This window comes from Ornithorhynchus anatinus, chromosome 4 (assembly GCF_004115215.2).
Source record: "Ornithorhynchus anatinus isolate Pmale09 chromosome 4, mOrnAna1.pri.v4, whole genome shotgun sequence".
Taxonomy (NCBI): Eukaryota; Metazoa; Chordata; class Mammalia; order Monotremata; family Ornithorhynchidae; genus Ornithorhynchus; species Ornithorhynchus anatinus.
In genome coordinates, this window is record NC_041731.1 from 106,544,904 (window position 1) to 106,564,858 (window position 19,955).

General features: G+C 39.3%; 1 protein-coding gene across 43 annotated transcripts in view; it reads right to left on the reverse strand.

The window, feature by feature from the left end:
- The window catches only part of ADGRL2 (adhesion G protein-coupled receptor L2), a 701,088-nt gene that overhangs the window by 92,602 nt on the left and 588,531 nt on the right, over positions 1-19,955 (reverse strand). For all 43 annotated transcript variants that reach the window (XM_039911908.1, XM_039911906.1, XM_039911911.1 and 40 more), the window contains one exon: positions 12,802-13,015. In XM_039911908.1, the coding sequence (XP_039767842.1) occupies positions 12,802-13,015 (214 nt within the window). The remainder of the gene's footprint in view (positions 1-12,801; positions 13,016-19,955) is intronic.

The following is a 19,955-nucleotide window of genomic DNA, read 5'->3' on the forward strand; positions in this document are numbered from 1 at the left end:
TTATGGATCCACTACCACAGCAATTGCTGATGGAGGTGGGGTGTTCTGGGAGAGATGTGTCCATGACATCGCTATGGGTCGGAGACGACTCGATGGCATATGACAAGACTTTCCAAGTGCTTAGTACAGTGTTCTGCACACAGAGCTAAATAAATACAATTGAATGAATGAATGAATGAAAGGCAATCTGCTATTCATCTGTGCTGGGCAGCATCGGCATGGGAGAGAGTCAAGGGCAGACACTCGAGTTTACTGCGCAGAAGAAGGCAATGGTCAACCACTTTTGTATTTTTACCAAGAAAACTCCATGGATTTACTACAGAACAACTGCAGATGTAGATGGGGCAATCTGGGAGAGGTGCATCCACGGAGTCAATATGGTTAGGAGACAACTCGTCAGCGTAAGACAAGACAAAGTGCTTTGACAAACAAACATAAACAAATGAGTATCTTTGGGCAAAAAAGTGGAAAAGTATGGTGTGTCAGAAATCATACGCACTTATACTTTATTGCTTCTCCTATTTGTAATTTATTTTAGCGTCCATCTTCCCATAATGAACGCATTTGACCCTAAGATGCTTGAGGGCAGGTATTATGTCTACCAACTGTACTGCAGTCTCCCAAGTGCACGAGCAGTAAGCACATAATAAATATACTTGATTTAGTGGCTGAAATAATATATGGTATCAGAAGAAGCAGCATGGCCCAGTGGCAAGAGCACGGGCTTGGGAGTCAAAGGTCATGGGTTTGAATCCTGGATATGCCACTTGTCAGCTGTGTGACTGTGGGCAAGTCACTTCACTTCTCTGTGCCTATGTTACCTCATCTGTAAAATGGGGATTAAAACTGTGAGCCCCACGTGGGACAACCTGATCACCCTGTATTTCCCCCAGTGCTTAGAACAGTGCTCTGCACATAGTAAGCATTTAACAAATACCAACATTATTATTATTAAATTTCATTTCCCAAGGAATATGAATGGCAGACAAATGCCCATAACTACCAAAAAAAAGAAAAAGATCATTTAAGAAGCAAAGGGTCAAATCCAATAATTTGAATCCTCTTTCTTGTGCTTGTTATGGGCAGGGAACGTTTCTGGTAATTCTGCTGTACTGTATTCTCTCAAGTGCTTAACACAGCTCTGAACATAGTAATCACTAAAGAAATGCCACTGACTGATTGACTGATTGATCAATGTGCCCATTTTGTTTTGATTGTCCCTTAAACAGACCAGCATAAATGATCTTTTGTGTGTGTGTGTGGTTTATATTCGGAGTGAAAAAGCAGATGGACAATCTGTCCTTCCATAAACACATGGGCTACTACTATGGAATTTTTCACTTTTCTTGCCAAATTACGGTAGGTGGAGCATCCTCACTATGGACATTGGGATCACGAGAATTTTGCTAAAACACGCTGCCTTCTCAGTATCTGAAAAACTAACAATGGTCTGTCTACTTTATGTAGAACATTTAAGGACTGGATAAGAGGAGTGATTACCCGCCTTCAATGCCAGATATGGAACTGAGGGTGTACAATACAAAGCATTCAAAATAAAAGAATGCAGGCCATCCTTGACATGACTTGTTCCAGAGACAGTCATATGGCCAAGTGATATATTCCTAAATTCTTTATGGAAAATGGCCTTCACTTCTATCTCTGGTACACCAGGGATGAAAGAGAGACATCGTACATATTAATGAGAATTATCAGTGGAGAATGGCAATTCATACTCATTCCCAGAGAGTTTTTAGAATTTAGAAAAAGATTTGCTTTACTAATTTTAATCAAAAAGAAGGAACAGAGCACCTGCAGGGCAGATTCTTTGATATGTCATTGTTTCTTTTTGGACCCTGACAAGTGAAGAAAATATCTAATGCTTGCAGGATATGTTTTCAGAACAATTGGATAATTCATTAGGTTTTCTTTCAAATTTGAATGAAGTGGCTAATGTGATCAGCTAACAGTCTCCTCTGTTGCCTGAAATGTCAACTCTGCTTTTACTGTACTTCACTCACGGAAGATAAAATAATAAGGAATAGAGATCTCAATGGAAAATGATTTTTTGCTATCTCCACCTCACTTTTATTTTTAGATTACTGCAGTAAATTCCCCAGGCTGTATCTGTTCATGGCTTACCTAACAATTCTGTTACCTGGGAAGATGCCATTTTGGTTATTACTTTTTTTCCCTCAGAAATAGCTCATCTTAACAAGCCAAGAAAGTAGGTTTACAAGGACATCGCAGAGTTAATTCATTATGGTGGCCACTATGGTTGAACTGAACCCATGGGAGAGGGGGAGGTGGAAAGGAAGGAGGGAGGGAGGGAGAGATAGAGAGAGAGAAAGAGACAGAGAGAGACACATAGAGTCAGAGCTACAGATGGAGAAATGACTTGATCTTCAAAGGAATATGATACTTGCCGATTTTAAGTACTGCACTATAAAATACTCATTTGTAAGACAAGTAATCCTAAGGGGAAGACTTATCTTCACCTTTTCCCCTGAAGGCTTTATATAGGCTTTTCTCATGTAGGCTTTACAAGCATTCTGGGAGAAAGAAGAGAATGAAGATGATGACCTTAAGGAATAATGTGAGTTTAAAGTGCATCCTTCCTTCCCAAACAGTAGGTCAGGAAAATAAAAACCTGAAAACAACACTTACATGCACTTCGGATGTGGATAGTGAGTTACTTTATTAAGATTGAGTGATCGATACAAGAGTTGAGAGGGTTGTATGTCAAGGGGTGTGTGTTTGTGCTGAAATCTATAATCATGAAGTCTGCCTGAACATACTGGTAGAACTGCGACTGCATCTTAATGGATTTTCTTGGTTAAAGTCTGAAAAGCTTCCCTACTATCACAACTATTTCATAATAAATTATATTTGGGTTTAGTGGGTGAATGCAATTATTGGCTTCTTCCTACACATTACAACACATTTCTGATTATTCTACACCCCAGTCCCATGGAATGGATAGTAGTAGGCATTACTGACACCATTTTACTGTTACAGTAATAGCACTGAAGCAAATAAAGAATTTGGGGCAAAAAAATGAGCCAATGGAAGACTGGGACACCTAAACCATTTTAAACCTTCAAGAAAGAGGATTAATGGAGCAGGCATTGCTGTCTGATACTATAATATCTGTTACGATACTTGAAAAATAGCTGTATATCAGTCCCAGCTCCACAAATAACTCTTTAACTATAGCACATAAACCAACATTTTTGTTCCTAGCATTCCTTGCCATAAAAATGAAAATTCTAATCTGTGTCTTCTGCTGCTGCAATGTTGTGAGAATGAATCACACAGTCTGCTAGTGTGTGCGTTTTTTACATAAATTTCAACAGAATTTCTACTGAAATCTCTACAGAAATTTATCCTCAAACATACAATAATAAATCAATAAACTATATTGAATGAGTGTTTACCATTTGCAGAGCATTGTGCTAATGACCTGGGAGAGTACAATACAATAGAGCTGGTAGACATGATCCCTGCCCACTTGGAGTTTATAATCTAGAGAGGAGACAGACATTAAAATCAATTACAGATAAGGGAAATGTAAATAAGTGCTATGGGGCCAAGGGTGGAGTAGACATCAAGTGCATAGATGACAAAGAAGGGAAAGCTAAAAGACCTTAGTCTGGGAAGGCCTCTTGGAGGAGAAGTGAATTTTAGGATGGCTCTGACGGTGGGAAAGTGGTGGTCTGTTGGAGTGAAGGGAGAGAGAGTTCCAGAGAATAGATGCAGGCATATGGTCAGTGGGATACATGAGACTGAAGTATAGATGAGTTGATTGGCATTAGAGGCGTGGGGTGTGATGATTAGGTTGTAGTAGGGGATCACGCAGATAAGGGGTAGGAGCAAGGGAGCTGACTGAGTGCCTTATAGCCTTGTAAGTTTTTGTTTGATGGGGCGGTGGATGAGCAGCATGGGAAGTTTTTCAGGAGTGGGAGACAAGGACTGAACTTTTTTTAGAAAAATGACCTGTGCAGTGAAGTGAAAGTGTGGACTGCAGTGGGGAAAGAAAAGAAGCAAGGAGGTCAGTGAGGAGGCTGAGGGAGTAGTCAAAGTTGGATATGATAAGTGCTTTGGATCAGCATGGTAGCAATTTAGATGGAGAGGAAAGGATATAATTTACTGATATTATGAAGGTAGGACTGACAGGATATATCTACTCTTATTTATTATGGTCTTTACTATGTACTTACTATGCATCAAACACTGTTCTAAGTGCTGGATGTGATGATAGATCGAATATGTGGGCTGAACGAGAGAGATGCCTCCAGGATAATGCCAAGGTTACAGGCTTGTGGGACAGAGGGTAGAGGTGATGGAGGCTGATCAGCTTCATCACCAATGTACTTACCTCCTGTCTCTCTCCACTCCAGGGCTACGTCTCAAAGCCAAATATCTTAATTCCCTGTATCTTTTCTCTAGGCCACAATGACTCCAGTGATTCCGTGTTTCATGTAACATAGGCCCAGTTTCAATTAAAAACATTTCTTCAAATTCACCCTCGGTCCTGCTGGAGGGTACTACACATCTCTAGAAGTTGGACAATGACATTCATACTGTCTGCTCTTTCAAGGTTAAATTAAGAACTGCTCTTGAGCAGCTGGCAGTTCTCAATTAATAAGAATAATAATAAGGATGGTATTTGTCAAGTGCTTACTATGTGCAAAGCCCTCTTCTAAGCGCTGGGGGATACAAGGTGATCAGGTTGTCCCACATGGGGCTCACAGTCTTCATCCCCATTTTACAGATGAGGTAACTGAGGCCCAGAGAAGTGAAGGACTTGCCCAAAGTCACACAGCTGACAAAGGGCAGGGCCAGGATTAGTTACCCCTGACTCCCTAGCCCGGGCTCTTTCCAGTGAGCCAAGCTGCTTCTCTATGGCTTCTCAATTCTGGGAAGCCATATGGTCTAGTGGAAAAACTATGTTATGGGCAGGGAATGTGTCTGTTTATTCTTGCACTGAATTTTCCCAGGCGCTTAGTACAGGGCTCTGCACACAGTAATCATTCAATAAATACTACTGAATTAATGAATGAATAACCACAAGCCAGGGAGTCAGAAGATCAGGGTTCTAATCCTGGTTCTGGCACTGACTGCCTGCCGTGTTATCTTGGGAAAGTCCCTTGATTTATCTGACTCAGTTTCCTCATCTGTATCAGTTCTCCCTCCTATTTAGACTGTGAGCCCTTGTGGAACAGGGACTGTATCCCATCTGATTATCCTATATCTACCCCAACGCTTAGTATAGTGACTGGCACATAGTATGGACTTACAAATACCACAATACCAGTACCTCGTCTGTAAAACGGGGATTAACTGTGAGCTTCACGTGGGACAACCTGATTACCCTATATCTACCCCGGTGCTTAGAACAGTGCTCTGAAGATAGTAAGCGCTTAACAAATACCAACATTATTATTATTATTACCCTCCTTTTACCCAAAGGATAAGAAGTCTCCGCTATGCTACTAATACTAGCATTCACATTTTCTGCTCAGGTACTGCTCTAACTGGCCAAGCTTGAGAATACCTTTTAGTGGGTTGGGGTTCTAGTGTAGAGATGCCGGCTGCTTAGATGGCTGGGGATTACACCGAGGAATATTCACGGACTCCTGGTGTCAGCCCTTGAGCCCTTTCAATAATCTGGGCCTGTCTGGGAAATTGCTGTTTGCTTGGAACTGTCCTCCCACAGTCCATTCAACATGACATGTCAGAGGGTCGTATTGGGATTGCCATTATTCAATTGCCATTGTGGAAGGTAAACACAGAGTGAAACCTCTGATTTTTCACTTCCCCAGAGCAGTGCAGGCTACCATCATCTAACTCGTTTTTGTTCTACAACCACCAAACCATCTCAGCAGAAACTCAGCATGGCCTCTTGTTGTCCTGAACACTGGGTTCATGCACTTCACTTTCATCTCTGAAGACCTTTACAAGCCTGTCCTGACCACTTAACATTTCTATTTGGCAAACAATTTCCTTCCTGTCTCTCCTATTCTTCCAGGAAAGTATACTCACCAGCTTCTGATTTTTCATCTGTTACACTCAAGCCTCCAAACGCTTTTTTCTTGCTCTCTTATTTGACCAAATGTTAAAAAAAGTTTCAGGAATTCTGCTTCCTCCACAACTTTTCCTGCAAGACCTCTCCCCACATATTCTGCTATTGCTTTCACTGAAGATAAAACATACTTTCACTCTATTCCTGGTTAGAATAACAACAATTTGCTCCCATTCACCAGAATTATTAACAAACTGCACATCTGATGGTTCTGGGATTCTTTCTTTTAATCACACTCTTTGGTTGAGGTGCTAATGGACAAATGTCCAAAATTCAGCCAGAAGAGGGGTGATCCAGACAAAAGAACTTGTATTAACAGCATCCAAATATGAGAGTTGAAAGTATTTACCTGGGAAATTTGTTCAATAACTGCACAATTGTACTGAAAAAATTGAAAGAACACAAGCAGTGCGATCTAAAGTCAGATCAGCTGTCAATCAGTTTATAATTCTACCTTCATCACTGGCAATAAAGGATGTTTAGAGGAACAGTCCACCTTGGATCCATTTACCATCTTGAATATTTGGAAAGTTTCTGCCTTCTCTATTTCCATATGCCCATATATTATTTTATCATTGCTACTTCATTTATAAAGAAATTTATATGGAAGGTGCTATAGCACTATGTTTGTTTAACCTGCTTGGTATAATGCCTAGTGCAACACTATGAGCATACACTTAGATACCTTTTTTAATAATGGTATCTCCCTGTGAGCACTGTAAGCTAGATATTGAATTGGCCAGATGATTAACCAACAATAATGCAAAAAAGCAGCAAATTCTGTTCCTGGGTCTCAAAGAGCTATTACTGCTTCCAGAATGCCAAATTTACCTCTTGAGAATTTGCTCAATAATTAAACACTTCACACTAATACAACTTTCCTATGGGTTCATGCTAATATGACATTTTCGGTGGTTTCAAGTTAATCAGATCAAGAGCGGACCTACCAATAGAAAGCATTGTCTAGAGTGATAAAAACAAGTTCAGTTTCCAAGCCTTTGTCACAGCACCTCCTGCTGTACCCCTACCTTCCTTTACATTAGTTGTACTCCATCCTCTAGCGACTACATGACTGGCAGGGAAGACGAAGCGTGAGAGGCCCTGAGCAAACACTAATCATCATAACCAATACCTCCATTCAGATTCTTGGTCCTGAGTCTTACGACTGAGGCTCATTCGTTATTCCTGATGGAAGAGCCCATCAATCATTTGCATTAGGTTACCCAAGCAGCTGCTGAGTGACAAGCTGAAGTGGAGCTTTGCCATTAAAGGAAACTATTTCACACCATAGTGGACTTTTGGAAGACTACATCAGTAGGCAGACCAACATGGGATTGGGATAGGCTTTCCTTGAGTGTTTGCTACACTGGTATGCCAAAAAGCAAATTAAAAAATCAGCATCCTACACTGCAAGCCCCCCGATTAGACTGTAAGCCCGTCAATGGGCAGGGATTGTCTCTATCTGCTGCCAAATTGTACATTCCGAGTACTTAGTACAGTGCTCTGTACATAGTAAGCACTCAATAAATGCTATTGAATGAATGAATGAATGAACGAATGCAAGTGAAAAATGTACTAGTGCAGCAAGGACGAGTCTTAGGCATTGGCAGTGTGAAATGGATTGCTGTTCCTGCCTAGGTTTTCCACCGCTGGGAGCTTAACGTTCAACAATGAACGACTGCTATCTGTGCGTGGCACCAGGTAAGGGTCAATCTGACTCCCTTATACTTTACATTTTAGGATGGAAAAGAGCTTCAGTCAACAAACATTAAATGGGGCCATAAATAACTGGAGTATTTATACACTGTGGGAGTATTGGGTGACAGGAGTTTGGGAGTTACACCACTGTACAGTAAGAGTTTACAGGAAAACAAGTGTAACATTACATACCAAAAGTAACAGAGTAAACCTGAAGATCAATCTTTTACAATTTACAAATCCCGATTTTACAAGTACTGTATCATATACCACTGCGTCTCTTTGATATACTGGGTAGTAGGAAAGAAATCAAATGGCCTTGACTATAAGAGGCCCACCAAATTTCTACAAGAGAAATGCATTGCTTGCATTTTGATGTCTACGTCTGTAGGTATAAGGTTTCCAGTCCTTGTACAAAGAAAATGAAATTCAAGTTAAATGTAAACATTGCAATGTTCTTTTATTTTGATTTGTACTTTTCTAATAGAAGGTTTTCTCTCATTAATGAAAAATCACCATCGTTTCTGCTTGGCTACCTTTCAGAATAGCCTATTCGTCTAAAGATTTTAAGAATCCATTTGTAACTCACTAAGGAAAATTTCTTTGAATTCATTCATAAACAATACCCATATCTATTGAGCTTTCACTTACTCTAGTAAGATAAAAAAAATTCTTGGATATAATACTACAGTGCTTTTACTAATATCCTTCTATTTATATATTCTTTAGGTTTGCCAGCTTTATTCAGTTTTCTGAAAATTAGCATAATTTTTCTCATTTAATACGGCTTATTAGAAGTTATGTTTGAGTAAATGATATAATATACTTGCATCTTTTAAGTGTCCACCTGACATCCACAGTTTAGGAGAGTTGTAATATACCCTATAAAAGTCATTTTTTCGCTATAGCATGTGAAAATAGGAGGAGTCTGCAGAAGGTGGTATGAGTGATCAGCAATTACAAGTTACTTGTTTGATCAGCAACTGCAAAATAGATTTTATTAGCTATGAATGAAAATGCATGTGAGTATGCAAATGTTCTGAAACAGATGTGTAGAAGAAAACTGTGCCCACCTGTGAAATTTCATGGAAGTTTTAGTCTGAAAAACCTGATTCCTTTAATTTAATATGATCAAAAGGATTCACTATTCACAAACCACATAACAGAACTTGGCTTTCATGACATAACTCCATTCAAATTCTGGTAACATCTGCTTTCTCATATCACACACATTTACATGTATTAGTCTGTTAATATAACACTTGAAAATACAAGGTTGTGTATATATATATAAATTGAAAATATATAGTTGTGTGGATGTATATGTTTGGATAAATATACAGGTCATTTGTATTTGTAGCTGAAGGAGAGAGCAAAACCAATATCCCCTTCGGCGATTTTCAAACAGGTAACAATGAAAAGTCGACTACCTCAGAGAAGAGAACGTGCTAACTCTTTCCCATTCCTCATTCTCTAATAAAAATAATTATGGTATTTCTTAATCACTGATTATGTGTCTAAGTGCTGGGGTAGATACAAGTCTACTTGTCCCTGTCCAAAGGGGAACTCACAGTTCAAGGAGGAAGGAGACCAGGTATTGAATCCCCCTTTTACAGATCAGGAAATGGAGGGCCAGAGAAGTGAAATGACTTGTCCAAGGTCACACAGCAAGCAACTGGTAGAGCCATGTCTCCTGGCTCCTAGGTTTCTGTTTTTACCATTAAGACATGCAGCATGGAAAAAGTCATAATTGTACATCAAGAAAAAATTGGGGTGGGATGAACAGTGTTATGGGTTGTCCATCTCTCTCTTTGTTAGAGAGAACCACACCTCCTGTGATGAACATCATAATAAAAATAATGTTGGTATTTGTTAAGCGCTATGTGCAGAGCACTGTTCTAAGCGCTGGGGTAGATACAGGGTAATCAGATTGTCCCACGTGAGGCTCACAGTTAATCCCCATTTTCCAGATGAGGTAACTGAGGCACAGAGAAGTTAAGTGACTTGCCCACAGTCACACAGCTGACAAGTGGCAGAGCTGGGATTCAAACCCATGACCTCTGACTCCCAAACCGGACTCTTTCCACTGAGCCACGCTGCTTCTCATAACATCCAGCCCTTGGCCTAGTGTCAGGGACTGTGCCTGACCTACTTAACTTGTACCTATCCCAGCACTTAGTTCAGTGTTTGGAAGATAGTAAGCACTTAAATATCATAATTATTATTATTGTCATTATTACTACTGTTAATAATAATAATTGCCATTGATGGTACTTGCTTATTCTTTTTTTGCTTACTTTTATTGTTGTGCCCAGTTCATGTTCCCAATTTGTATATGCCTGTGTTCCCTATGAGCTTGCAAGCTCCTCATAAGAAGAGGTAGAAAATATTCTAGTTTTATATTAATAATAATGGCATTTGTTAAGCGCTTACTATGTGCCAGGCACTGTTCTAAGCACTGGGATAGAAACAGGAAAAATCAGGTTGTCCCACGTGAGGTTCACACTTTAATCCCTATTTTACAGATGAGGTAACTGAGGCACAGAGAAGTTAAATGACTCGCCTAAATTCACACAGCAGACAAGTGGTGGAGCCGGGATTAGAACCTACGTCCTCTGACTCCCAAGCCCGGGCTATTTCCACTAAGCCACACTGGCTCTCTAGTGACTTCTATTTTATCTTCCCAAATGTCCAGTACAGTGAGTGTTATAATTATGGGCAATTATGATGATGAGATCAGTCATTCAATAATATTTATTGAGCGCTTACTATGTGCAGAGCACTGTACTAAGCACTTGTAATGGACAATTCGGCAAGAGATAGAGACAATCCCTAACCATTGATGGGCTTCAGGCAGCCACAACATCTTAGTGAGGCAACAAAAACTGTGGAATAAGTGAAGATCTAGGATAATAATAATGTTGGTATTTGTTAAGCGCTTACTATGTGCCGAGCACTGTTCTAAGCACTGGGGTAGACACAGGGGAATCAGGTTGTCCCACGTGGGGCTCACAGTCTTCATCCCCATTTTACAGATGAGGTAACTGAGGCCCCGAGAAGTTAAGGGACTTGCCCAAAGTCACACAGCTGACAAGTGACCGAGCCAGGATTCGAACCCATGACCTCTGACTCCAAAGCCCGTGCTCTTTCCACTGAGCCACACTTCTTCTCTAGGAATAAGGTGTCCTGTGTTCAAGTCCCATCTCTGGCAATGGCCTGATGGGTGACCTTGGCCATATCACTCAACTTTCCTGGGCTTCAGTTTCCTCCTCTGCAAAATGGGATATCTGCTATTCCTACCTCTTAGATTTTGACCCCTTATATGAAAAAGATTGTATGTGATCTGATAATCTTGCATCTATACAAGCATTTAACAGGATGTTGGGCTTATACTATATAATACATATTATTATTACCTTCACTAGAGGATCGACAGCCAAAGGAACGTGTCCACCTAATGGCCTGCAGGAATTTCTGGATATTTTTATAAACCAAATTCCTAAATTGCTTTTTCTAGAGTTGCCATGAACTGGAAATAGAAGGAGGGAGAGGGTAAACCTAGAAACCAGTTCCTGAAATGTGCGAACTCTTATGTGAGGCACCACTCAAGTCAAAGAAATCAAAGAGAATAGTTTGCGAGGGCATTCATTCAGGATTACCTTATATCAAGCCCTGTGCTAAATTGGGGTAGATATGATGTAACAGGACATACATAGTCACTGCCTGACATGGGGATTTTTGACTTCTGAATTCTTTTCATTTTCTTGGTCCTGGTTTTTAGGTTTTTGGAGTAGCTGATTCTCTGGGAGACTGTCGACCTCAGAAAGACTTGAGCCTTCCGGTGTTCTAAGGGTCCAGAGTTTAGGGCCCCTGTCATATCACTGCCATCCTTATCTCCCCCTGACCTCTTCTCATTCTGCCCCCTCAACAGAACATTTCTCCCTGGTCAACAGAGTCCCAGTTGAGAGCAGTGCTAATGAGGACAGGATGACCTGCCAAACTCCATCAAAACACCAACAAACCCTTCCAGCCATCCCCTCCCTGATCTTTCTTCTTGGAATCACATTTGGTTTGACACTTTTGTACTAAAGAATTGACAAAACTCCATTCAAATGGCGGTAGCATCTGTTTTCTCACATCACACATTTATATATGTACATATATTAGTATGTTACTAAAACAGTTGAAAATTCGTATGTGTGCGTAGGTGCATGTATATGTTTGGATAAAAATATAGGTCGCTTGAATTTTGCAGCTGAAGGAGAGAGCAAAACCATTTCCCCTTCTGTGGTTTTCATAAAGGGAACTATGAAAAGTGAATTATTAATCATATTGATAGGAAGGAATTTAATTTGGAATCTTCACAGAAATATCTTGAGTAGTCAGTGTTCATATGAAATCTTTCTAGGCATACTTCAACCTCCTAAAATATAAGGACTTACTATTTGTTCAAAGAAGTAAAGTGTTTCACTCTTCACAATCTCTTTCCAGTTTTTTGTTCTTTTGTAATTTAAAAAAAAACACTTCCTTGATTTGGCTGGCAAGTTCTACACCGCCAGGTAGAAACAATGAGGATGTTTAATCGTTTTTATGTGGTAAGTACAAATGAGCACATATGATACAACATGCAACTATAAAACAGACTGATAAACTAGATAGAGAAGCAGCATGGCTCAGTGGAAAGAGCCCGGGCTTGGGAGTCAGAGGTCATGGGTTCCAATCCCGGCTCCGCCACTTGTCAGCTGTGTGACTGTGGGCAAGTCACTTAACTTCTCTGTGCCAGTTCCCTCATCTGTAAAATGGGGATTAAGACTGTGAGCCTCACGTGGGATACCCTGATTATTCTGTAACTCCCCCAGCACTTAGAAAAGTGTTCTGCACACAGTAAGCACTTAACAAACACCAACATTATTACATTATTATTAAACTACAGCACTAATTTTGTTTCATCTTAACACTTCTCTGAGCAAGTCAGGGAAGAGCTCTCATCTGTAGGAAAACATTAATATGGGCCATTTTACCTTTGTGTCATAATTTTGAAGGCATCTGGGAGGTAGCAGTCTGTATTCTCCATCTGGAAAGGATCAGCATCACAGATTTTGTCATCTGTTCTTCCATAGTTTGCACTCTCAATCATGATGACATCACTTCCTGGGCACCGAAGGTCAATGGAGTAACCTTCACAAGACAGTTCTCTTCTAACTAACCCAAATGGCAATGCTGCTCGGCTGAAACCTGAAAAAAAGTAATAATTAAAAATTAAGCACTCATGGAAGAAGAAAAATCTGACCTAAGCATTTTTAACTACCTGTGCTTAATGTCACAGCAAAACTTCCACTGCTTAATGAAAGTCGGTCCTCCGTTGGCTTTAATGCTTGAACTTGAAATCTTCCACTTACATGGGACAGCTTAAAGTTTTTCAGCTAAATTAGAGTTAGCTGTGTTAATCTATTTCACTGAGTCTCTGAGACAATACCATTTTACAATGATTTAAGTATATCATAACTAATTTAATAAGTATCTAGTTGCTTATAATATGTCTCTTTTAGCTCCTGAAAACCTAGGTCAGCCCACAGTACCTAACTCATTTTTCTTTTTTATTTTGTGTATTTTTCCTTGCCCTCTAGGTTGTATGAGTATTTTATCATTTGGATGCCCCTTATGTGTACGTTGCCAATTTCTTCTCCTCATCATGTTCTTTAGATGTGAGGCTCTTGAAGATTAGAGGACACATTTAATCCCCACTTCTGCATTCTTCGCCAATGCTTGCTATGGTGCTTTGCACACGGTAAGCATTCATACTATTAAATACTAGCCTACTATTATGATAATCAATTTTTTATTACTTTATTTTTCAAGGCACATAAATATGTTTAGTTTTTTTATCTTTTAAATTTATTTCGGCAGATGCATATTGAATTAATTATAAACTCAAGCCACTGTGAAATTTTTATGGCAAGTAAAAAGAACATTAAAGAAAATCAACTCACCAATTTAGCTGATTCCCTAAATAAAACCTTCCAGGATCGAGATACCTACTTAACTTCTTTTGTTAATCCACCCAACCTAATAACGTATGATCATGGGTGATTAGTAAATATTATTAGATGGGAGGATAATTGCAATTTGAAGTCTTAAAAGTATACTATTTCATATGACAAATTTATTTGACCCATGCCACACAGATGTTGTTCCTAAAGAATGAAATTTTTTTTTTCAGGAATTACAGTTCATTACATTCACTAATGCTCCTGACACTTTCCAACATCAAATTCCTGAAAGAAATGGTGGCTCAGAGGGAAATAAATGAACTTCAAAAATTGGGGGGGAATTATAATGAATATTTTTTCCTGTTATTTCTACTGCCATGAACCCCTGCTTTAACTCTATCATCTGATTCAACTCCTCTGGGCTCAGTTTCCTCATCTGTAAAATGTGGATTCAGTAACTGATCTCCCATGAGCCCCATATGGCACAGGGACAGTGTCAGGCCTGACTGTCCTATATCTATCCTAGCTCTTTGAATATTGCTTGATACATAGTAATTGCTTAACAAATTATATTATCATCATTATTACAAAGACAATAAATTTCACATATTCAAGCTGCCCTTGCTAACATTTCCTACCCACTGTATCAAAAAATGATTGAGAGAATTCTAGCTATCTAATAAAATCTGAATTCCCTACAGTGTTTTCTGTTTTTTAATGACATTTGTTAAGCACTTACTATGTGCCAGGCACTGTACTGACCTGGAATAGTTACAAGATAATCAAGTTGGACACAGTCCCTGTCCCACACAGGGCTCCCAGTCTCAATACTCATTTTACAGATAAGGTAAACTGAGGCAGGGAAAAGTTAAATGAATTGTCAAGGCCACAGAGCAGATAGGTGGTGAACTCGGATTAGAACCCAAGACTGACTCTCAGTTCCTTCCTCTTTCCATTATACCACTATTTTAGTTTCTAACACAACAATTTAAAGATAAGAAACTGAAGGAAATACTACAAAGACCAACAATAAAGAATCTCAGATAAAATTATTAAAAATAGTGCACAGTGAAGATACTTTTGAAAGCAAACACTATTTAGACTGCATCACTTCAATAGGCTAAAATTCCTGTAATATATAAGAATAGAGCATGGAGCAAATCTTATCGCTGTTGAGGCTTTTAACATCCTCATGTTGATTTGAATACTTTTTTTAATAATTCAAACAAATAACTACTCTGCCTAGTTATCCACTTCTGAAACAAAGATCTATTGAAGTTCTACAGTGGCGTGCTAATGTGACAGGGACAGAGAAAAAGAGAAAATGGCAGGTTTTGGAAAGCAACCAATTCAGTAAAACAGTCCCATGGCTAACAGCTCATTCCCAAGATTATTCATCCATTCATTCAATCGTATTTATTAAGCACTTACTGTGTGCAGAGTACTGTACTAAGCACTTGGAAAGTACAATACAGAAATAAAGAGACACAATCCCTGCTCACAATGGGCTCCCAGTCTAGAGGGAGGGAGACATCAATATAAATAAAAAGGCATCGATATAAATAAGAATTATATATACATAAGGGCTATGGGGTGGGGAGAGGAGGGAAGGGCAATAGGAGCAAGTCAGGGTGACGTGGAAGCGAGAGGGAGCTGAGGAAAAGTGGGGCTTGTAGAATTCTCAATTCCAATATTACTAAAATATTTATTCTCAACATTATTTGTCATCTTTTTTGTCATCCCCACCTTCAAAGCCTTATTAAAATCACATCTCCTCCAAGAAGCCTTCCTCAACTAACCTTTCATTTGCCCTACTCTCTCTTGCACTTGAATTTGTACCCTCTATTTCACCTCAACCTCAGCCCCACAACACTTACGCACATATGTGTAACAGACTTCAGTGTCCCCTCTTGACTGAAAGCTTCTTGTGGGCAAGGAACATGCCTTACCAAATCCGTTATACTGTACTCTTCCAAGTGCTTAGTAAAGAGCTCTGTACACGTAAGTGCTCAATAAATATGATTTCCTATCAGCAACAGCAATGTCAGTAAGCAACGTATAATCCAATCCACCTAGCAATACTATCGTTGAATAAAGAACTAGTGGGAGATCCGAGAAACAACCAACAAAAAATCAATACTGCAGCTTTACACTATGCAAATATAAGTCCTGCCAAAACGTGGTGCTTAGGATAAAATGAACTGCTCTATTCCATCTTCTCCTCTTTGACCAAATTACTTTATAAAGACTGTCTTTTTTCCCCGAGCTACTAAACCTCAAGCAAAAACTCCCTGGGCTTCAGAAGGGTGATTGGAATAAACCACTTGGCAACAGGTGCAGTGACTTTGGGTCGAAGTGCATTCACATTCAGGTGATAACTCCTAATAAAAAGATGAACTGCTGCAGGCTGGAAATCTGAAATCACACCATCGGCATTCCAGACCTGGATTTTGCATCATTTCAGGTTTTTCACAACTAAGTAAGCTGCTCTATCAGCAATTACTGCTGTCAGTGGCAACTTTATGCCTCAGAAGTATTTGCACCGATTTCCATTTTGAATATTACACCTAGCCTGTGTAATGAATCTCCACTCCTGGTGCTGCCAAAAGGAAAATAACATTACCGCCTGAGAATATTCTTTATTTGGCTGCAATCTGAAGACATATCCCAACTTTTCTTGTGTTGTTTTTTTTAATTGCTTGCAACCTAACCCTGTGCTGGGAGGCATTGCTCGTGCTGCCTGGGGTCTAAATAGGTGTCGTGCTTACTGATTATCTGGGACCTTTTCTGTACTGAGGCTGTGACTTCATGCCGATCTAAACATTAACTCCAGCCAGTTTATTACCAGCTGCAGCATATGCTGCCTCTGATTCATTCCTGTTTATATATGTTAATCAGATTCTTTCCTAAAATGGAAATGAGCAAAATACTTAATAAGGTGGGAACATGGCTTCAGCCATGCTGAACGACTGAACTTACAAACAAGCTTCATGGCAACATAATTCCATTTCGTCCTTTACTTATTAAGACTTTTAGTTGAAAAGTGTGGGTTCATTAGGTCCAACGTAATAAAAGAAACTATTTCCCCCATATACTTCTGAGGAACTGGCATGATAGTTTAAGGTGCGGCACACATTTTAAGGGATTTTTTACAAAAACATTGCTATGTAAATGGAATAGCAGGCTGAATAGCCCAGACTAGTTATCATAGATTTAAAGTAAACTTTCTGGGTGATGTAGTATGCCAAAATCTATTTCATAAAATTTAGCAAAATGCTATTTTCTGTCCCATTTGTTACCACGATGTTTTAGATTCTTGCTTAAAAGAAGTCATGAACTTTTAAAATATCCAAAATTAATCAAACATTTTATTAATCAACATTATTTTATGAAATATCAGCATTCAATTATTTTACTCTGTCACTGTTTGAACGAAAGAGCACTAAGCTTAGGTAATAGAGACTAAGAAACTATTTCCACTTTCCAACATTTTTCTCAGCAAAGAATAATAGATAAGGGGAAAAAATGGCCACTTGCAGTTTAAGCATAACATTTAAAATGAGACCTCTTGAGGTTAAGAACTATTTATAAACTCATTTTTACTTGTTTGCTTTTGTTTGTTGTTCGGGGGTATTTTTAAGTGCCTACTATGTGTCACTTACTGTTCTAAGCACTGGAGTAGATACAAGTTTATCAGGTTGGACACAGTACCTGTTCCACGTGGAGCTCACAGACTAAGTAGGAGGGAGAACAGCTATTTACTCTCCATTTTACAATTGAGGGAACTGAGGCAAAGAGCAGTTAAGTGACTTGTCCAAGGTCACACTGCAAGCATTTGGCAGAGCTGGGTAAATCTACCAGGTAAATCCTTACAGGAATATAGAACCGTTCCGGAGGAAAGAATTTAGTTCATTTTAGGATTTACATATACAAAATAACAGACGTAAATACATGCTTCTGTCATATGGGAAATGCCTCTTTTCCTTGTGATATTTTAGCTCTTGAAAAAAAGGTCCCTAGCAAGAGAATATCATTTTGAGCATAATGTTTATAGTAGTATCTTTCACAACTTCTTAACAAATCATCAAACAGGATGATTGAGGAACTACCCACCAAAAATGCAGCCATACACATTGGGCAATAACCTCAACCATATTTGTTAAACAAATACAAGACTTGAAAGGCTTAACACATTACTGAATCAGAAGGGGACAGTAAAACACCACTGGGGACAGTAAAACAGAACTGTGTACTTCAAACAGATGCCTATAAAATGTTCTAGTTCCTAAATCCCTCTCCTTATATATGGGACAAACAAATGTACTTTAGAGACACACTGGCTAAGTTTGTAGGTACTTCTACCGGCATATCAGAATTGGAGGAAATTCTAAATCCTATAAGAACAAAAGAGCACCATTCAGGGTAGGTAGCTGAAGGCATGTTTACGGGGAATTAACATGGGTAAAGCAGCGTGGCTCAGTGGAAAGAGCATGGGCTTGGGAATCAGAGGTCATGGGTTCGAATCCAGGCTCTGTCATCTATGTGACTGTGGGCAAGTCACTTCACTTCTCTGTGTCTCAGTTACCTCATCTGTGAGACTGTGAGCCTCATATGGGACCATCTGATTACCCTGAATCTACCTCAGCGCTTAGAACAGTGCTCTGCACATAGTAAGCACTTAAATACCAACTTTTTTTTAAGCACTGTTCTAAGCACTTGCAAGAGTACAATATAACAGAATTGGTAGACGTGTTCCCGACCCACAGCAAGCTTAAAAATGATTGTTCCATTTTTCATTATGGGCAGGGAAAATGACTGCTAATTCTAGTGCATTGTACTCTTCCAAGTGCTTAGTACGGTGCTCTCCACAAAGTGCTCAATAAATATAATTGACTGATTTTTTATAATTAGTCTCTTCAGTATTTGTACATATATCACATACCATAACATATACCACAGGGGAAGCAACATGGCCAAGTGAAAAACCACAGGCCTAAAAGTCAGAGGATGGGGGTTCTAATTCTGCCCCGCTACTTGTCTGTTGTGTGACTTTGGGCAAGTGACTTCACTTCTCTGTGCCTTAGTTACCACATCTGTAAAAGGGGATTAAATCTTACTCTCTTCTACACAGATTCTATAGACTGTGAGTTCTTTTGGGCAGGGAACATATCTACCAACTCTTTTGAATTGTACTCTCTCAGACACTTAGTACAATGCTCTACACATAGTAAGTGCCCAAAAATTAACATTGATTAATTAGACTGTGAGCAACATGTAGGAGAGGGGCTGGGTCCAACCTGATTATCTTGTATTTACCCCAGTGTTTAGTCGATGAGAAAAGCAGCAAGTCCAGGATAGAGCCCGGACCTGGCGTCAGATGGACGTGGGTTCTAATCCTGTCTCTGCCACTTGTCTGCTGTGTGACCTTGGGTAGGTCCCTTAATTTCTCTGGTCCTCAGTTACTTCATCTGTAAAATGGGAATTAAGAGTGGTACAGAGACTATGTCCAACCTGATTAACTAGTATCTAACCCAGATCTTAGAACAATGCTTGGCACACAGTTAGGCTTAACGAATACCATTACTATTATTATTATAAACATTTATAACAAGGATTACTCATATATTATTACTGAAGAGTATGTCCCCTGTTACAATATTATTATTATTAATGATAATACTAAAGGGCATGGACCCCACCATTACACCCATCCAGGAGCAAACCTACATAAGCACACATACACACAGAAATGTGTGCAAACAAGTACACAAACACACACACCCTCACACACATATACTCACACCCCAAAAGTACTCAACAAACTAGTACTCATCCACCCACCCATAATAAATACAAACTATTTATTGTTTGGGCTGGACAATGAACAGCTACACCTGAGTCATGAAGATTCTGAAATTTAGCTCCTCTACATGCAGTGTTTATTCCACCCTTGTCTTGTAACCATTCATTACCCTTGTGTTTTTATGTTATTTTTCTGATTTTATAGGTTCATCTTTCCCTCTGTTTCCATTTGCCAGGCCTTCCCTAAATATAGTCTTAGATCATGAGATGCCGGCGAGCCCTATTACTGGTCCAATCCTCACTTTTGTATTTTTCCAACATTTAGTACAGTACTTTGCAAAGAGTAGTCACTTAATAAATACTGAATGAATAAATATTGAATG